Consider the following 19,582-nt stretch of genomic DNA (forward strand, 5'->3'; position numbering starts at 1 on the left):
TTTTAATAAATCATGTATAAATTAGAGGCATTGGTACTCTTTCGCAAAACACCCCAATAACTAATTGGCAGTTCGAAATAAGAAAATAATTCCAAATATATAGACGTGTATGTTTCCTTCGAAATGTGCTTCATAAAATCTAGATATGGGATCCCGTTAGTGTTTATTTTTTTTTTTTGTTTCCTTTTATATATATATATTTTAACACTTTTAAATAATCTTATTATAAAAAATTCACAATATCATTTAAAAATATTTTTTTAATCATTAAATTAAAAAAAAAAAAAATTTCGAATCCCTGTCTGTAATTGCAGCATTTCTCTGAAATCGAGAAGGGATTGCTATTGGCCGTTCATGGTTAGGCAATGGAGACGCCCCCAGACTAGCATCCACTGTCTCCTACTGTGGTAAGAGTACAGAGTACAATCCTATCCCAAAAAAAAAAAAAAAAAAAAGAGTTCAGACTGCGAAGTGCAAACTTTGGCACTTCAACTAAACAACTGAACGCGCTCCAATCGCGCGTTTATGTCGCATCGTCTTTTCGCAGCGCAAAGTCCCACAAGCACTCAAATTCACACTTGTTCATGTTGTCCTCTTGCAAGGTGCGCATCCTACACAGCACCAAACGCTAGTCGTAACTGTGTTCGCCACTGTTCCTTGGTCAATGACTCAAACCTAGAACCCCTCTCTCCCAGTTCTTCCGAGGGAGCTCACGGGGTTGCAATCTCACACCTTTCGTAACCAGAGATCCCCCAGGTAGCTCCAATTTCGAAGGTGATTTTCTCCCTTGCTCACATTTTCAGCTTCATTTCTTTCTATGCATGCATTTTGGATTATATGTCCCAAATGTATTATCTTTCGTGGGATTGATTTTCCTTCTGTGTCTCGCTTTTGGAGTTTGAGGCTCTAGAATGCTCTGTAAAAGTCAATTCCATAGTCCTTTTCGCCGATCCGTTTACTTCTTCTTGATTATGTTTTGTATTTTAATAAGAGTTTTAGGCATTAGATCATTTGGGTCTAGTTAAGAATAACTGCTCTATTATTGGTTTCATGTATTTTGAATGTCTGAGGCCGCTCGAATTATTTGACAGTATTGTGGTCTCAAACGCGAGATTATATCAGGTTTTTGTCAACGGTTCAAAACATTGAACTTAATAGGGTTGATTGGCTTCCCAATTATATGGAATAATTCGTTTAAGATGTAGTTCTTGGTGTTATATTCAATTTTCTTTGGTCTGAGGTTGTCCAGTGGTTCTACCAAAAAAAAAAAAAGATGCAAAAGTAATTGAGAAAAATGTTTTTGTAGTGTTGGGTCAGAGCCGAGCTGGTGAAGCCCGATTGTCCAATTTTTATCATCCGTTGCTTGCCATGAAAGGGGTATTTAGTAAGATTTTGGATAGATTTTAGGGGTTCCATATTACCCTTAAGAAAAATTCTAAACATAAGCCCACATACCACACACCACATTTTTTTTTTCTTTTACCAAATGTTTGGTATCTGGATAATGAATAGAAGAATTTAATTAGTTTAAGAAAAAAAACCCAAAAAAAAATAAAAACAATAAAAAAATAAAAAAGGTGTAGTGTGTGGTGTGTAGGCTTATGTGTAGCACAAATTGAACTAGCCGGTGAAGAAAAGTAATTAGACTGATGGAAATTATCTGCAAGAAAAAATGTGAAAGTTGATTTCTTTTTATTTTGCCTAATTCCAGGTAATTTTTAACTTTTAGGGGACTTGCAATGGGTTGCAGCTCAGACGAAGATACAGATATTAGTGAATCTGAAATTGATGAGTATGAAGGTAAATCTTATGAAGAATTGAAGAATGGGAATCACAGCTTCAAAAACTCGGACGAGACATTTTCTTGCCCATACTGTCCGAAGAAGAAAAAGCGGGTTTATCAATATAAGGAACTTCTTCAGCATGCTTCTGGGGTGGGAAAAAGTAGTTCAGAAAAGAGAAATACAAAAGAGAAGGCTAATCACCTTGCTTTGGTGAAATATTTGGAAAATGATTTAGCGGGTCCATCAAAACCTGCTGGCAAGAGTGATCCTCCAATTGACTGTGACCACGATGAGAAAATTGTGTGGCCTTGGACAGGAATTGTTGTTAACATTCCTACAAGACGAACAGATGAGGGGCGATATGTAGGAGAAAGTGGATCCAAGATGAGAGACGAGTTCAAAAGTAGAGGGTTCAATCCCATAAGAGTCCACCCTCTCTGGAATTTTCGGGGTCATTCAGGAAGTGCTATTGTGGAATTCCACAAAGATTGGCCTGGATTACATAATGCTATGTCATTTGAGAGAGCTTATGAGGCAGATCATCATGGGAAAAAGGACTGGTATGCGAAGAATAGCCAAAAATCCGGTCTCTATGCTTGGGTTGCTCGTGCAGATGACTACCATTCAACCGAAATTGTTGGGGACCACCTACGAAAGATTGGAGATGTTAGAACCATTTCTGAAATTATGGAGGAAGAAGCCCGGAAACAGGATAAACTTATATCTAATCTGACAAGCACTATTGAGCTGAAGAACAGGCACTTGAAAGAGATGGAGGAAAGATGTAGTCAGACTTCAGTCTCCCTTCGGAACTTAATAGAAGAGAAAGATAAGCTCCTTCAAGCTTATAATGAAGGTTCGTTTTGTTATAGAGATTTATTTTCTTTAATTACCTGAACCAGGTCATGATGCAATATACTGCACTTGTTGGGTAAAATAAAAGACGTATTTATCTATTTACAGCTAGATTTCACCATATTGGATTTGTTACTATACATTCCTTTCTCATGTCAGGCTGTTCTGGTGACATTATTCTATGCCATGTTTGTTTGCATCACAGATATAAGAAAAAGACAAATGAGTGCAAGGGATCACTTTCAGAGGATTTTTAATGACCACGAAAAGATTAAATTGCAATTGGAATCTCAGAAAAAAGAACTTGAGGTGCGTGGGATAGAATTGGAAAAGCGTGATGCACATAACGAAAATGAAAGCCGGAAGCTTGCTGAAGAAATTGAAAAGGTATAATTATTTTTGGCCTTGATTACTGTCACAATTTCTCTTATAGTTCAATGATTCCTACTACTCTAGGATTTTTTAAGATTAAAATTTCATGGGTCAACAAAAATTTTAGTATGAAAGAAATGGTCAAGTTTCTCTAACTCATAATGGATATCAGTCTCAATCCTGTCTAGAAGTGGAAGAGAAACACTTTAACCACAAAATGATCACAAAACTATTCAAACTTATTATCATCAAAGCAAGTCCTGTTATTTGTTTAAGGGTTTTCCAACCAATTGCAGCATTGGTTGAATTTTTTAATGACTTTATGCATGCTTGCAAGAGATATTCTTGACCGTGCCTCTTTTTGTGTTTCTATCAGAATGCCATTAGAAATAGCTCCCTGCAATTGGCCTCTCTGGAGCAGGAAAAGGCTGACGTAAATGTATTGAAACTGGCTGAAGATCAGAAGGTTTGTTGGCTGTTTTTGAGTGTTTAAACAATAACATGAACATTTACTTGAACCAGTTATATATTACCCTTGGTTTCACACAGAGGCAAAAGGAAAAACTTCATAACAGAATAATTCTACTGGAAAAGCAACTAGATGCAAAACAAGCACTAGAGTTGGAAATAGAGGGATTGAGAGGGCAATTAAATGTCATGAAGCACATGGGAGATGATGAAGATGTAGAAGTTCTGATGAAGGTGGAGGCAATACTTAAACAGTTGCGTGAAAAAGAAGGAGAACTTGAACATTTAGAAGCTCTGAACCAAGCTCTAATAGTGCAGGAGCGCAAGAGCAATGTTGAGCTGCAAGACGCTCGAAAAGAATTAATTAGTGTAAGTTCTTTTCCCGCTTCATTTATCAAAGTTATGCAGAAAGATGCTGTAATTATGCAGATGAAATAAAATGGTGTTTATTTACCAATAGTAGGTACTAGTTAATGAGTTAACTGGAATACTTGGATTGCCAGTATTCTACACTGTGACATCAATTTAGACCGTGGATCATGAGCCGTCTTGTTGGAGTTTTCCTTGTGTTCTGATATACGGTATTAATCTCAATACAATTTCCCATGACATGTGAGGAAAGACTAATTCTCTTACTCTCTAGGGCTTGAATGAAATAGCAGGTCGTGGTGATATTGGGGTTAAGAGAATGGGAGAACTTGACAATAAACCATTTCATCAAGTAATGAAGAGAAAGTATAATGAGGATGAAGCAGATGAGAGAGCGTCAGAACTGTGCTCGTTATGGGAAGAATATTTGAAAGACCCTGACTGGCATCCTCTTAAAGTTACCATGGTTGAAGGGAAACATCAGGTGTTATTCTTAAATCCCATAAGATCAGGTTTTTCTAGATATTACTTTTAATAAACCTGTTCCATGGTACATAGCGCATGTTATTTTTCATCAGTGTGATATATTTTGCATTTCTTTATATGTGCTAGTCAGGCATAATAATTCGTTTCTAAGGATGAGAAAAGGAATTTGATTACAACCAACTCATATATGTGCCTGCCCACCGAATTGAGCAGACCAAGCGAGAAAAACCTCCAACTGTATGAGAAGGGTTCTTTAGCACGGTCATCACTAATTTTCTTCTTTTAGTTATGATTCTTTGAAGTTTTACACTTTATTCTGAAGTGTTAATGCCTGAATGCTGAAGTTGCTGGACACTTGCACATTTTGAGTGCATTATACTTGCTATTGCCAGATGTGCAGATCACATCAACATATGTATTCTGTTCTTGAAATGATGGCCGCTGTTCCTAAATAGGAGCAACTTGACAGCTTTACCTTCCCTTAGATGTACTTTTCCAAGCAGCTGGGTTTTTGTTATTGTCAGTTATTCAAAATTCCCGTTCTATATGTGACGTTTATATTCCTATTCTGAATTATTTTGGTTATGCCTGCCAAATATTCTGTTGCTTATATGGTTAGATAGTCTGAATTTGTGAGCTACAGTAGCAAACTCCCTTGCCAATGATATGCCTGTTTGTTCATATAAGCTGCTTGCATGTCTGTTCGGTCATTTGTTGATGTCCTCTCATGTAGCTTATCAGGAATTTGCATTCTGCCATCCATACGTATTCATATTCATATTCATATGCATCTGCACTAGTTAAAGTCTGGGCGTGCACTTTGGTACAATTTTTTAGTGTTACAGACTCCCAGAAATAATATAAAGGATTATATTGCCTAATTCACTATTAAAACTCTTCACTGGCAATGCTACCATAGTCCGTCCATATTTACTTTGCCACCCTTTTCACATGATGGGGTTTACTTAAAATGGATGTTATTGTTTCAGAACGTTATAGATGCTGAAGATGATAAATTGAAAGGTCTGAGGAACGAATTGGGTGATGAAGTTTACAAGGCTGTGACTACAGCTTTAATGGAGATAAATGAATACAATCCAAGTGGGCGGTATATAACATCAGAATTGTGGAACTACAGGGAGGGAAAAAGAGCTACACTCGAAGAAGGAGTCATATTTATACTGAACCAGTGGAGAATAGCTAAACGCAAAAGGGGAATGAGTTAAAGGTCAGTGCTTCGAATAGTGTATTATAGACATTATGGCTGATAATTTTCTTTTGATAAGCAAACTAAGGGTTGATAAATGAATAGGTCTTAGTGGTGCCGATGAAAATATTTGAGCTTAGCTTTTGCTACCTTATTGACCAGGTTTTTGCTACCTACACTAGGCGGCATTCCTTGGGTGGTTATTGACATGCTTTTCTACGTAGTCTAGGTGCCGTCTTTTCATAGCAAAAAATGGACGTCACTTCATTTTTTTTTTTTCGGTAAACAAATTTTTATTGATCAAAAGAGTAGGCAAAAGCCCAAGTATATGGGACATGTACAAGAGACTTCATTTTCTAAAAGCAGTACCCGCAAATATTGCATTTGCATTCAGCTCAGTTTGTATCTACATCAGTAGTCTAGATAGCGTTGTAGTAGGTAATGTACCCATAATTTCAGTAGCACGCGAAGCCATATTGAATTTTTCTCACATGAAAACATTGTTGCTGGTGTGCAGGAAATAGCATATCTGTCTCCAAATGAAGCAATGCAGTTGCTAAGTTGGCATTTGGAAAACACGCTACCATGGAGAATGAGCTCATTTGCTTATCGATGGGACGCGGTCAAGGCAATTTTTTTTCCTCGTTATTCGTTAAATTATGGAATTTCTTCTTGTGGGGGGATTTTCTTTTATCCATGTAACAAATTTGTTGAAATAGACTATTCGTCCATTCTGGCTAATGCCTTGCATTCCTAAGGTTCACGGATGGAAACCTATTTGACAATGTAGCCTGAGATCTCGAACTCATGTTTTAAAATAAATTCTTTCCCTGATTCTCGATCTTTACAGTTACTCTTGTTGTCAAATTCAACCAACATCGATGGGTGGTGTTGATATTAGTTCCAAGATACACTCAAACATCAAACATCATTGGTTTAGAACAAAACCCTAGTCCATTCGTGGCTGGTTGAAATATGTGTGCATCAGCTTTCTTCTTTATCGGGACCACTAAATTGTGCAACTCTCAAGGCCTAGTTTTGGGGTCACTTAAAGCCAGATTGATGAAGAATAACACAACCTGTGGTGGCTTAGAATAATGTGCTTTTGTTACCTGAATTTGTATTCTGATCTGTGGGATTAAACTCCTTGCAACTGATGTTTTAGTATACATGCTCTTCAGACTTCTGGCGCATTGCAATTGTTGATATGTTTTGTGATAACTGATAACATTTTCAACTTCATCAGAAAGCATTGGTTAACAAGACTAAAAAACAAAAATTAGATGCTTACACAATTGATTGTGTTTGAGGTGAGAATACATTTCTGTTTATGTATTCTCTTAGAATCAACGGACTTTTTGCTACTTGATCTAATTTCCAAAACGGGTTTGAAACCGAAAACTGTTATCAGAGAATTACCTTTGGGTGTGATTAGGCAGCGGCCAGACAACCGTAGGGATGGTATCCACAGATGGCGGGCTATTCTATCTCGTTTTCATCTACTCAATTCCATCTCACATTTTTCTTTCTGATATATATCTATATATATATTCTTTATGAAATGCTTCCATCATTTTAATCCTTCAGCAACTTAGAAACTCAAATGTAAAGCTTGAACATTGTCAGACAATTGGTTATTAGATACAGATCGGCGAATAACTCATCCATAGCAACTACGTAATTAACACCGAGATTTATAGTAGAAAATGGTGGACTTAGATATGAGTTGGGGCTAGGCTAAGATAGCTAGCCGTTTTGGTTTGATTACCTTTTCAACGCAATCCAAGTAAATATTTGAGTCGATTAGTCATTAAACAGAAAGGCCAAACGTCCTTGAGCAACGGTTGCCAGTGGGAAGGAAGGGGAGTCGCGCTGATGACATAGGACTTTTGAATTAGCTCGAATGGCTTTTTTCGCCAATAGACGGATCATGGACTAATTGGCATACAATTTTCCAGGTTTCCAACGCCGGATTACTTTCATTCGTGAATACAGAAGAAGTTCGCCGGCAACCAAGAAGTTTCTACTTGCAAATGTTAAAAGATATTTGAAAAGTCAAGCCTCTACTGCACAACCTCGCTAAACTTCAAATTATAGCAAGAATTTCAGTCGATTATGGTCAATTCATTGCCTGCCTGCCTGCTTGCCACTTGGAACTTATCTCGCAATGATAATTTTTTATATCAGAAATTCAGAATCAAGTCCAGCCATTTTCCTCGCATTGGAATGATGTTTCAGAATCTTAAATTCACATATGCACACAATATGAAACGATTCACCGAAGACCAAACTAAATTAAAATACTTCATCATTCATGTATATATAGGTATAGATTAAAAAAAGAAGAAGAAGAAGAAGAAGAAGAAAGGCCGCGGGCTTTCATAAATTAGCAGCCACTTCAGCGCCTAACATTCACTTTTTGCTTTCCCTTTTTTCCCTTTCACCATGACCATGACTAATTGATCACAACACCCCTACCCAGAGTCAAAAAGTTTCACCACCACCAACACACTTCCCCGCATTTTCTTACCCTTTTCCCGCACATCAAACTTTCCCAGAAAAACAAAATAAACGGTAAATATTAAATTAAAAAACACGACATTATATTGAGCGGGAAACTCGGAATTTTTCTCAAACCCTGAAATTCTTCCCAGTGAAAGTCTGTCCAAACTGCCAATTGGAAGGGACAATGTTCCATGAAGTGGAGCTGCGACGGTCACTTGCTGTGACCCTGAAGGAGAGTGATTGACCAACCAGAACAACATTTGACTGCCAATTCTGACCCCAGTTACGGCTCATAGTCATCCACCCAGTCCTTGACCCCCTTACGAGCACTCTCGCTATATCCCCTGCACCCGCGACATTGGTTATCAGAACCAAATTGAAGTAACGAAAGCCGTTGATTGTGAACCTGATCCCTCCTCGCTTTCGGCACGGCACCCTACACAAAACATACGAGAATCAAAATTATTTTATTTTTGAAACTTCAGGATTTTATAAACTCAATATCTAATAAATATATATATATATATATATATAAGATTACAAATCGTATAAAATGTTTGGTCATCCATGCAAGTGTAAAAACTTCACTCTTAAACCTGTTAAAGACATAATGACAAAATACAATAAATGATAATTGTTTGGTCATTCCGTTTTCAATTGGAAGTTATGTATTTATTTAGACGGAAAAGGCTGGGTCAAAACCAGAACCCTCTTCAGATTGATGTTCGAGATCATACGTCACGCAAGCTCCGGCCCAGTTCTGCGCTCTGTCGGTTGTGGTAAGATTAGGACGTGACAATCGCGGAGGACAAAAAGGAGCTGATTCTGATATGTCAGCAATTGATGGACCGTTCTGATTTTATTGACTAAATTTCAAGGTACTACGATGGAAATCTCTAGGGAATCAAGTTTTTGTGATACTTTCACTGCTCAGAGGGCTCGGTACAAGTGGGTGAAAAAACAGTCAACAGCCCGTCACATGGCTTGAGGTGGCTTGATTTAACGATTGTAATATAGACATTAATCACTGGTCGTTTTTCTTAAGAGGTTCGCACCTTTACAGGCGTCAAACAGAGCACAGAGGAGCTGACGTTCAAAGAAAGCTTAAAAAGAAAACGTAGTTTAAAGGAGAGGCTTACCGGCGGTAAGAGACGGGAACAATGCCGGCACGGTACGCAGCGATCTTGAGGAACATGGGCATGGCGAGGTCGAAGTGGGGCCGAGGTGGGTTGCACCACCCGCCATTATCATTCGGAAGCGCATAGTTGGGAGGGCAAAAGTTGGTGGCGGTGACGAAAATGGAGGGGCTACCTGAATGGCACCATTGTGGGTCGTTAGCGCATTTGATCTCGAAGCAAGCTCCGCAACTGTACCCGTTGTTGAACAGGACAGTGCTCAGTGCAGCTGTGTTGACGCCGTAGCCTTGGCTGTAAAGGTTTCCGTAGCCACAAGCGCCTCCTGTGGAGAAAAAGAAGAAGAAGAAGAAAATCACATGAATATGAGAAAATAGCTTTCCAAGATTGCCCAAGAAGTGAAAGAATGACAAATGAATTTTCCGGGAAAAAAATCGCAAATGGGTTTATAGAGTTAGTGAAGAATGTGAGTCTTGGTGAGTGGATAAAACCGGTGAAACAGCCATGAAGTGTCTACTCTTTTGTGGTTTATTCGAACATGAGACTCTAAATCCATGGTTAGTAAAGCTTCAAGGACTTGAAAACAGAGCTAAAAACAGGGTACTAGATTGAGAGGTTTTCGATTTCTGTAGACTTGATGAGGGGGGACAATGAGTGGGAAATACAATACCCATAGTCCCAGAGGCGTCACTGCCACCGTAGAAAGTAGCATGAGCGCTCTGCCATGGTCCACCGGAGTAAACGCCCGGGATTCTGGCGTCAGCCAGAGTCAAAAGTGCCATCAGAGAAAGAATGCAGGTCATAGCAGTCATGACAGCCATATCTTAGAAAGCTCCAAGGTATACAGAGAGATATGGCTCAACCCTTAGTATTGTGTCTGTGTAGAAGTGGTTTGAACTCTGAAGGCTGTTAGCAGAAGCAGAGAGTTGGGTGCTATTTATGGAAGCTGAGAAGGCAATTGTCATTTTTTATTTTATTATTATTCTTTTTGACGTTTGATTTCGGGAAAGAAATTATGACCCTTAATTAATGGTGTTTGGTCTCTCCCTAATTAACTGCTACCTTTTCTTTTCTTTTCTTTTTTGGCCTTTTTTGTGGCGGTTCTTCCCTTCAACCTCTCTAAACCCTTTTGTCGAAAGGACGGTATTGCCACTATGATTTCTGGCTTTGCTGTTAATAACAACGGGGAATTTTGGGCAGAAAATGGGGATAGGTTATGTAATGATGGCGTGGGACAAAAGTGGCCAATGCCTCAACTCTGATACCACTTTGCTTCATTTGCAAGTTGTGCTATCAACTGCGGCGTATGAGGAAGATCACGCCGTAGGAAGTACACTTCGTAGCACGGGGTCTTGGTCCGTCCAAAATGCTTGCACTCAAAATGAGTTTTGTAAAATTCAGAGTAAAATTTAAAGGAAAAGCAGTCTAAAAGTGGACATTTTATTTTTATTTTTTATTTCTGTATAATATTGCCGTTAGGTGTGAAAAAAACTGTACACAAAGGTAAACATATTTTTATTTATTTTTTATCTCTTCTTGTATTTTTTTTATAAAATATTAAAAGATATATTATTAAAATAATATGAAAAAAAAATAGATAAGTTGATATATAGTATATTATAAAAATTAGTATATAAAATAAAATAAAAATAAAAATTTAATAATATATTTTAAAAAATAAGATGAAAAAATGACTACTACAAGAAGACGCTGTTTACGGCACTCTGATCCATTGTCCTAATCGTTTGTACGGATAAAATTGAATATAATATATTATATATTAATTTGTGGATAAATTAATAATGTGAATTATCCAGATGACTAAATTAATAGATCGATCAATGTGATATTGATGAATTGTATCAAAACTCATCGATTTGTAATTATTATTGATTTTCTCTACCAGTCTAGTATTTTTCAGATTATAATTATTGTATTTTACAATTTAATGTGATATGGATAATATTTGGTCTAGAAATCTCTTCTGGTTGGTGATGGAGAGGGCAGAATTTGTAATTAGCAAACCGGAATTGGCAACAATGATAATTAATAGTCAATAGTTGAGTAATACTATGTATAATTGGAGATTACAATATAGGTCTAAGTAATTTTATATTTAAATTTTTTTAAAATTATAAAAATATTCCTTTGAAAATAATATTTTTTTCTTATTTAATAAAAAATTTACACAAAAAATTAGAGACTACAAATAGAATTTCTCTTAATAGATTAGGAAAATTTTATACAAAATGCTATCATCCTACTTATATTCTATTAAGTAAGATATGACATATTTATCGTTATTGAATGATCATTTATTACATATTTTTTTATTATTAAATAATAATAAATACATTACATCATATATATATATATATATATATATATATAATAGGATAACGTTTTATTGTATCGATTACGATGACTTAAACGGTTAGGAACTTAGGACGGTGCGCTTTACTGGTTTCGCATTAAGGTTAGGATTTTTGGGAGGGGGCGTGGCACTGCCAGTGGGCGCGTCCCATTTCATCCACCAACCAGATCTACGAGATCCAACACGTCATCCAAAATAATTGAGCTGTAGTTGAACAACACGCACCCACCTGTCACCCATGACCCATGCTGGATCAATGCATGTGAGAATGCCACCAATATTAATTTCTTCACCTTATCTGCGAAAAAGACCAAATATGCATGCTAATTGTTATCCGGTACGTACGCACATGGTTCTTTTATATATATATATATAAGCTGCTGGGTTAACGAATTTTCGAGGGACGACAAGCTGGATCAAATTGTAAATCCAAATTAAAGGATAACATCGAAGATCGAAAACCTTAAATATGGTGCATGGGGGCCATAACATGCTTTTTTTTTTTCTTTTTTCTTTTTTTTTTTTACAAAAAGAAAAAAAGAAAAATGGAGGAAAGGCTTATATATATATATAGTAAGAAGCTAGCGGAATCGATCACATGATTGGCATTATTCTTTAGAAGTTGGGCAGTCAACATATATAATTTACTTTTTAACTGTAAGCAGTGTTCTTTGTCACCTACCAAGTATATCCACTTGTTAAGTAAAGATCGATGAAGTGTCTCTAAATTGTAGGCATGTGCCTGATGTACAGATCAAGGTCCAATATTGGAGCTACCTACCTGACCAAGGGCGTATAAGGCAGTAGTACTACTCTTGCTTATTTTCGGGTCCTTTTTTTTTTTTTTTGGGTATAAAACCGATTATGTAGTCCAAATTAATTGAAGGTTTTTTTTAGCCACATAGGATATATATATATAGGACTGCTAGATTCAAATAAACGTATAATTTAAGCAAATTATAAAATTATAGAATATCATTCTCTTATATATAAATTAAAGGTGACATTTAAGATAAGCTGCTAGAAAAACTGATGCATAATTTTTTTTAAAAAGCTGGTTTGGTATAACTGCAGACAGCATCCTTTGATTTAATTGATTTTCTTCCACACAATCAACTGTATGATTATTTAAGTAAGTCGTACTACTAGCTACCTGCTCCACTATTTTCTTTCTATTTCAAGTACTACTCTTACCTAGCTAACTGATCAAGCCGAATAAGCTCTCGTCTTGAATTTATAGCACCTGAAAGCTAGCAGAACTCCCCCGGCCAGGTCAGTTTGACAACATAACCGTTTTTAAATCATTTTATTATTATTTATAAACACTACGTTTAGTATTATTTATTATTATTTACAGATGATCTGAAATATTATTAACATCCAAACGAAGCCTTAGAATACCAACTATTCTAGACATCTTTGCTTAATGAGGATAATTGGTTACAAATTATTTGCAATTTTAATTAGTAGGGTACATGACTTATTCCTGAAATTAGAGTTGAAAAAGCTTAGCTCCAACATTCAAAATCGATCATCAATGTGTCCCAAATTATCATAGAATTAATATAGTTAGGAGAGAATTTGGTAAAAATAGTGAGGAAATTCCTCTTTTTTTTGTTGTGGTTGGGGGGTGGGGGGAGTCTAATTAGTTATATAGTTAAGGCTTAGACAAATGAATATATAAGGATATAAGAAACAAATGCCAGAATCTAAGCTCCCAGATTAGGGAGAGAATTTCTTCTCTATGTATGCATGCAGCATGCAAGCTTCATTAAAAACTTGCCCAACCTTTTGTAGACCTAGGGACCAAATTTCATTTGAGACCTAGCTAGGGACCATTTACCACATTCATGTTTCCTCTTTATATGAAACCCAATGTGTCCATGTACAGCAACTACATTTAGCTTTACGCGATCCCCTAAAGAAAAAGTTCCAAGTTTCTCCAGCAAGCAAATTTAGAATCATATATCTTCAAGTTTCTTCCTCCCAAGGCACCACAACCAGTAGTAGTCCCACTATAACTTAACTTTTCCTTTTCATTTTCGCAGGCCAAAGAACTACTAACTGGGGCTTCGGTCTTTGCATATTGTTCCCTAGCTTTGGAGGGACGTCCCCATATGCCTCATGATCAGTACTCACGTCCCTTCCAGCTCTCGCTACTTTCAGCTTCATGAAGACTAACTACCACATCAACTAACTTAAACTAACATCCAGATAAATCATTTCTAATCCAATTAACCATGGACAAAGTTCTTTTTATCATTGAAGAGGCCGATGGCCGTTACAGTGCTTTATGAAAGCATCTTCTTTAAGCTTTTGGCAATGAACCCTAGCTAACTAAAGACGCTTCTAATTATGACGTACGTATACCCCTTAATAATTACGTGGTGTGTGTGGATATTATAAATAACATAAATAAGAGTTCCTTCTTCTAGTGCACATTTTAAAAATCATTGAACAGTTTTAATTTGGGCATGGCATCATTAGCGTTGCGCCAAGTTAATTAATTGTTAAAACTGCATGCGACGAAGGCCTAAAGTTTTGTGACCCCCAATGGGGGAGAAAACAATTTTTTGTTTCTTCAGCTGGATGCATGTTAATGTGTATATTGGGATGGGTCCTGCTGCAAAATCATTGCACTCGACTCAAGGTAGGTGTGAGACAGTTTAAAATTTACTTCTTAGGGAGGCACATGTTGCACAATTTCGGAGCAACAACAGACATTATTTGAGTTCCCAGGACGTGATTTTTCGGCCAGCCAATCGATGTATAAGTGGTTGGATGTCTAAATAATGATTTTTTCTTAAATATATATATATATATATATTTATGTTTTTTTTTTTTTTTATATATATATATCTAGCTAGGTCTATGATCATTAGAAACGAGGACCCTCAGCCGCTCAAAGAATGGGTTAGTACTAGCAGCAGATCTAGGACGCTGCAGCCTCCGATTAAATGTATAAAATAAAGATGAAGATGCCGGAAGATCAGAAGGATATATATATATATATATATATAATTCAGGAGAAGCAAAATGATACGAAGAGAATCATGATAAGGTCATATTTCTTGCTTTTAAGTTAAGAGAAAGCGTAGTAAGTAGTTTATATATATGGAGTGGTAGTGATCAGATATAGATCATGATCAGTAAGATTAATGTATTAGAAATGATGTTGTTTTATTCATTAATTGTCAACTAAGTGACTAGCTTTGAGCTTTTCTACTGATTTCCTTCCCATATTCAAAAGGGTGAATGCAGCAATGCTCAGGCATTATTACTTTTATTATGCCTTATTTCACGATCTTTTTGTCATAAAACTGAACCAGTCTTCTTTCACAATCTTCTTCTTCTTCTTCTTCTTCTTCTTCTTCATTTTGTTATGGGCCTTTCATAATCTTTTTCAATTCTTTGCTCTAGTTTTAGAAGTGAACGGTTACATAGCATTACCCATTGATATTTTGGGCCGGTTTGTCTCAAGCTCAAAAAATGAGCACAATTGGACACGTTTATGGACCATAAATCCTTGGTCTTCCGCCCCACGGCTATTTGTAATTTGAAAAATCTTCTTGTCATCCTTACACTTCACACACTATATTTATTTTAATTTTTTTTCTATAATAAATATGTAGTGTGTAGATGATAAATAGAATAATTTAATTAGTTTAATAATAATAAAATAAAATAAAAAATAAATAAAATAAAAAATAATATTTTAATATATAAAATGTATGGTGTGGGATGATATATAGCATCCCTCTTTGTAATTTGTAAATGCTATTCAAAGTTCGAACCCAACTCGGAAAACCGGACCTATCGATCTCATCTCATAGAACTTTTCGTCCAGTACCTCCCCCAAAGGGCCCAAACACCCCAATCAAACCGTGAATTTTATATATTCTAAGCGCGCCCGCACAAAAAAAAAAAAAAGAAAAAAAAAAAAAGAAAGACATGAGTTCCCTATAGATATTTTTTAGTTTAAAGATCCAACAAGCATTTACTCACCGACAATCTAATCTCCAACGTCATAAGGTCCGTATTATGTACATATATAACATGGCAGAGGATACTGGATCTTTTTTTATAAATTGGAATAAAGTAATAGTTTATTAATGTTACAGAATAAGACTGTCTAGTTTAGATATAAAAAATATTTTATTTTATCTTATTATTATAAATTTTTTAAATTTTTATATAAAATATAATAAATAATTTAATATTTTTAAATTTTAAAATAATAATAATATTATAATAAAATTTTATTTATTTCATCTTAATTTATTATCCAAACTGCATCTAAGACAATTGATAGGTGGTGGTAGTTTGATTTGCATGATTTGATTTTCGTTGCTACAATACAACTTGAAGTGATCGATCTCCGGGTATTATTTATCTATATATACTCTATAGAGAGGGGGATTAATGGATAACTAACAATGATTTTTACCGATTGCAGATGTTCGTGAAAGTTTGTTAGTTTGACGCGGAAAGTGACAAATTGAGATCCAATTATTTATATATGTCAACCTAACAATCAATTACACTAGTTAGCTAGTGATCATCACAACAAGTTTGAACGTAAGGTGATATAAACATGTGGGTTTAGCTTAACAAGGTTGTATCTTGAATAGACTTCAGCTCTTAAACATTGTTCCACAAAATAATATTAATTTATCTATCCATTTTGCGTTATTTGTAAGCAACAGCCTATTAAATCTATCCCAATATTTGCACTTATAAAATTGAGGTCAATCATTAATTGCACGTTAAAACCATTAAGTCCACTTAATTCATTCTATAAAAAAAAATTAAGAGAGATTTATCAAACATCAAATTCATGTGTAGTTTGGATAATAAAATGGTTTTAGTTGAAAGTTGAATAAAATTATTATTAAAATATTATTATTGTTTGAAAAAATTGAATTATTTATTATATTTTGTATGAAAATTTAAAAAAATTATAATGATAAGATGAGATAAAATGAAACATTTTATTATATTTAAACGGAACTTAAGAATACAAAAGGGAATTAATTAGGATAATCTTATGAATAATAAAGGAATTAAGAAAACGTAGAAAATCAAAGAACGAATATGAAAGGATTAAAAAAATATTAACGTTCCGTGACGATGAATTTTTTTTTAATGCATTTTCTCTCACTTGACTTGGTGCTGCACCGACCCTTAAGCATCCTCAGTTTAAAAAGGTTTTAGATCTCTCATGGGAGACAGCTAGCTGGCGGAGCTAGAACGGACATGCTGTATTCACAAGCAATCACATGCTGTTTTTGAGACCTCTACGTAATACAAAGATAACAGAGATCTAGATTTCTCTACAGGTATCCCCACTGCCAATGGGCGGTACGAAAGCTTTCCTTGTACGTACGTAGAACATGATCGATGGTCGCGCTTCACTACTCCAGATTGCTTTTTGTTGGAAGATTCCTTTTATTAGCTGTAAATGCTCCTTTGCCTTTCGTAAACTTCGTGTTCTCGAGCTCTGGGCTTCTTGTTAACATTATCCAATATAAAATAACTATTGTTTTCACCCTTTTTTTTCTTTCGGTCTTCAACTTTGATGCTCCTTCACCATCGCTAATTGTCAAAATGGCAAACCTAAAACTCATGTAGCCTGTAAAAAGTAAAATGTCAGAGACCTCGATCCCACCATTAATGCCTAGCTACTAATCTAATCGGGTCAAGATTTGCAAATGTGGGTGTAGTGTACCAATTAAGGGCGATAATGTAATGTGACTTTGCTTTTTGTATAAAATTATTGTTGCTAATTACTATTAGAGAAATGGACAAATGGTAGTGACAATTGATACCTATGGAAGTGGAGTCTGCTTGTAACGCATAAGAATAATCAATGGGCGACCATCATCATCATTGTAGTCAGCGTTTTATTTTATTATATGTGTGTGTTAGTAAATGTGTGATCAGCCAATGGTGGCAGTACAGAATTGATTAGGCTTATCTATTATTCTTATTATTATTATTATTTTTTAGGAATCTTGGGTTTGTAATCATTTAAGTACATATAAAGGAAGGTATGAGGCTTCCTTTCATGTCGTACCGACAAAGGGTGAAACACTGAAAACTATATCTCACTGAATTGCTATTTAGTGAATATCTCAAAACAGTATTTAAGCTTGACTTATCACGAAAATCTGTTCTAACAAAAATTGCATAAACCTCATGGGTTGTCTCAATTATTCAAGTTTAACAAATGAATTGAAAGTGAATGTTACACATGTTGATACTACCGCTAATGCGTCCCAAATATTGTCATAATTGCTTGATTAATCTACCTATATGATTATCTTGTTGATTTCTTCAATATTGAAGTTAACAGATTCTTCTATTTGTGATAAAGAATGTTGATCTATGCCGAGAGATTTTTCATAACGACATATCAAAGTGGGTCCATTTGAACTCTGATCATTCGTTTGACTTTATTTTTTAATTTTCTTTCTCTTTTTATTAACTTTTTCATATCCCATTCTGATGAAGTCGTGAATTGTAGCTAGGACATCGATCCCAACCCTTTTTTAGTTTTTACCGATCAGATTAACATAAAAAGGGAAAGTCATAAATTTCAAACGGGTGGCCAACCCAAGTCTAATACAATTTCGTAACACGCCATTAACTTTGACCCGGAAATGCATGCAGCTCATTGCTTACTGACAGGTGTAAACGAAAGTTGTTTGTTTTTGCTGAAACCATAGGAAAATATGAGATGAGCTGGTTTAAAGAAAGCAAAAGAAAAGTATTCCGTATTCGTTCCTTGAACAAGGCGTGTCCAACACCGTTACAATGTAGGCACTTTTGACGGGACAACCGCAACTGTGGGCCCTGCTGTTTCGGTACCTTCTACGTAAAAAAATACCAACCAACCAATTACCTATCAAACAAGCAGACAAACAGAGCTAAGTTGAAGTTACATTACATGCAGGCAGCAGAGAGAGAGAGAGAGAGAGAGAGAGAGAGAGAGAGAGATCAGGACTCAAGGACAGAGCTCCACTCCATCGTCGATTCCCCCTTTGTAGCTGACGCGTGACGCCCTTAACCTTAATTAGAAGTTTATTTGGCTTATCCACTACCACTAGTGGTTCTCGCATGTCCTCCTGCACTTTCTGCCTCTCCCTCCACACCCTCATCCCCTCAACGTCAAGTACTCCCATGCATGCCTATTTAGCTCCATCTGTCACACTTTCCCCCATCAATTTCTTTCTTTCTTTCTTTCTTTATTCGTACTTTATAAATTAAATAATAAAAATAGTCTTATTCAGAGTTTGCTTTTAATTAGCTCCATATGTGATATAATTATATATTTGAATAATGCAAATTGGAAGATGACAAAAAAAAGACAGAGAAGAAGCTCGAGATTAAAATATTATGGGTGTGACATCTTTAACCGTAGAGCTCTCTGCGCAGATTGTACAAACATGGTCAAGCAGGCGGCTGCCGGTGTAATGAATCTTTTAGTTGCTTTATCTCATTTTTACCTGCATCGATCGTACGTGGCTTGTTATTTCTTTTATTTTTTTTTTTTCATATTTTTTTTTTCCTTTTATCAATAATCTGCCAACCTACTGATATAAATCGTACAACAATGCACTTTATATTTCTCAATACAACTCTATTTACGATTGTACCTGTCTTTTACAGCTACGTCACAATGTGACCCGCGCCTCACTTCAGCCGCCCCCTCAGCCAAGGAATTAAAGAATAATGCTAAGTAAAAGTAAATAGATAAATTTTATATAATTTTTTTAAAAAAACAAATATAACTCACTAATAAATAATAATTTTTTACACTCTTTTTAAATAGGATCTATTTTTTTTATAAAAACTTGAGTGAAATTTATTTACTTAAAATTTATACAATTATTTCTCATGAAAATTAAAAAAAAAACTAATTTCATAAATTATTTATATGGATTCCATCCAAGTGTTTTAACTATTATAGGTATTTTCTTTTATTTTTCATTCTCTTGAATACTTTTACTTTTTTATTTTTATAAGT

The 19,582-nt window shown here is 35.5% G+C and overlaps 2 protein-coding genes and 1 non-coding gene across 6 annotated transcripts; 2 read left to right on the forward strand and 1 right to left on the reverse strand.

Moving 5' to 3' along the window:
- The first annotated feature begins 458 nt into the window (after positions 1-458).
- On the forward strand, positions 459-6,394 carry LOC122291090 (protein INVOLVED IN DE NOVO 2-like). 4 transcript variants are annotated; one of them, XM_043098748.1, is made up of 8 exons: positions 459-756; positions 1,712-2,640; positions 2,845-3,026; positions 3,388-3,477; positions 3,561-3,848; positions 4,123-4,332; positions 5,324-5,562; positions 6,059-6,394. In XM_043098748.1, exons 2-7 carry the CDS (start codon positions 1,740-1,742, stop codon positions 5,558-5,560), a joined length of 1,908 nt encoding a protein of 635 aa, XP_042954682.1. In that variant the 5' UTR covers positions 459-756; positions 1,712-1,739; the 3' UTR covers positions 5,561-5,562; positions 6,059-6,394. The 4 variants fall into 4 exon arrangements, with proteins under 4 accessions (XP_042954682.1, XP_042954686.1, XP_042954671.1 ...); XM_043098752.1 differs by having other exon boundaries at positions 1,730-2,640; XM_043098737.1 differs by having other exon boundaries at positions 460-774.
- Positions 6,395-6,942: 548 nt separating this feature from the next.
- LOC122294020 lies at positions 6,943-7,063 on the forward strand. Its single transcript, XR_006237444.1, has one exon. It is a non-coding gene; the product is annotated as a small nucleolar RNA snoR143 (small nucleolar RNA).
- A 769-nt stretch (positions 7,064-7,832) lies between these two features.
- LOC122291111 (expansin-A4-like) lies at positions 7,833-10,101 on the reverse strand. Its single transcript, XM_043098761.1, has 3 exons — positions 9,850-10,101; positions 9,186-9,504; positions 7,833-8,482 (listed from the first exon to the last, which is right to left on the reverse strand). The coding sequence occupies exons 1-3, from the start codon at positions 9,998-10,000 to the stop codon at positions 8,173-8,175; spliced, it is 780 nt and encodes a 259-aa protein (XP_042954695.1). The 5' UTR covers positions 10,001-10,101; the 3' UTR covers positions 7,833-8,172.
- Positions 10,102-19,582: the final 9,481 nt, after the last annotated feature.

The sequence above is a fragment of the Carya illinoinensis genome, chromosome 1 (assembly GCF_018687715.1).
Source record: "Carya illinoinensis cultivar Pawnee chromosome 1, C.illinoinensisPawnee_v1, whole genome shotgun sequence".
NCBI lineage: Eukaryota > Viridiplantae > Streptophyta > Magnoliopsida > Fagales > Juglandaceae > Carya > Carya illinoinensis.

What these genes read in the sequence shown, in the direction of transcription:
- LOC122291111 (XM_043098761.1), bottom strand. Translation starts at nt 10,000, where the DNA reads ATGGCTGTCATGACTGCTATGACCTGCATTCTTTCTCTGATGGCACTT. An exon ending in TGACGCCTCTGGGACTATGG is followed by an intron (nt 9,505 to 9,849) that starts GTATTGTATTTC and finishes TTTTCTCCACAG; the next exon opens with GAGGCGCTTGTGGCTACGGA. An exon ending in GTTCCCGTCTCTTACCGCCG is followed by an intron (nt 8,483 to 9,185) that starts GTAAGCCTCTCC and finishes TGTTTTGTGTAG; the next exon opens with GGTGCCGTGCCGAAAGCGAG.
- LOC122291090 (XM_043098748.1), top strand. Translation starts at nt 1,740, where the DNA reads ATGGGTTGCAGCTCAGACGAAGATACAGATATTAGTGAATCTGAAATT. An exon ending in CCTTCAAGCTTATAATGAAG is followed by an intron (nt 2,641 to 2,844) that starts GTTCGTTTTGTT and finishes TTTGCATCACAG; the next exon opens with ATATAAGAAAAAGACAAATG. An exon ending in AACTGGCTGAAGATCAGAAG is followed by an intron (nt 3,478 to 3,560) that starts GTTTGTTGGCTG and finishes GGTTTCACACAG; the next exon opens with AGGCAAAAGGAAAAACTTCA.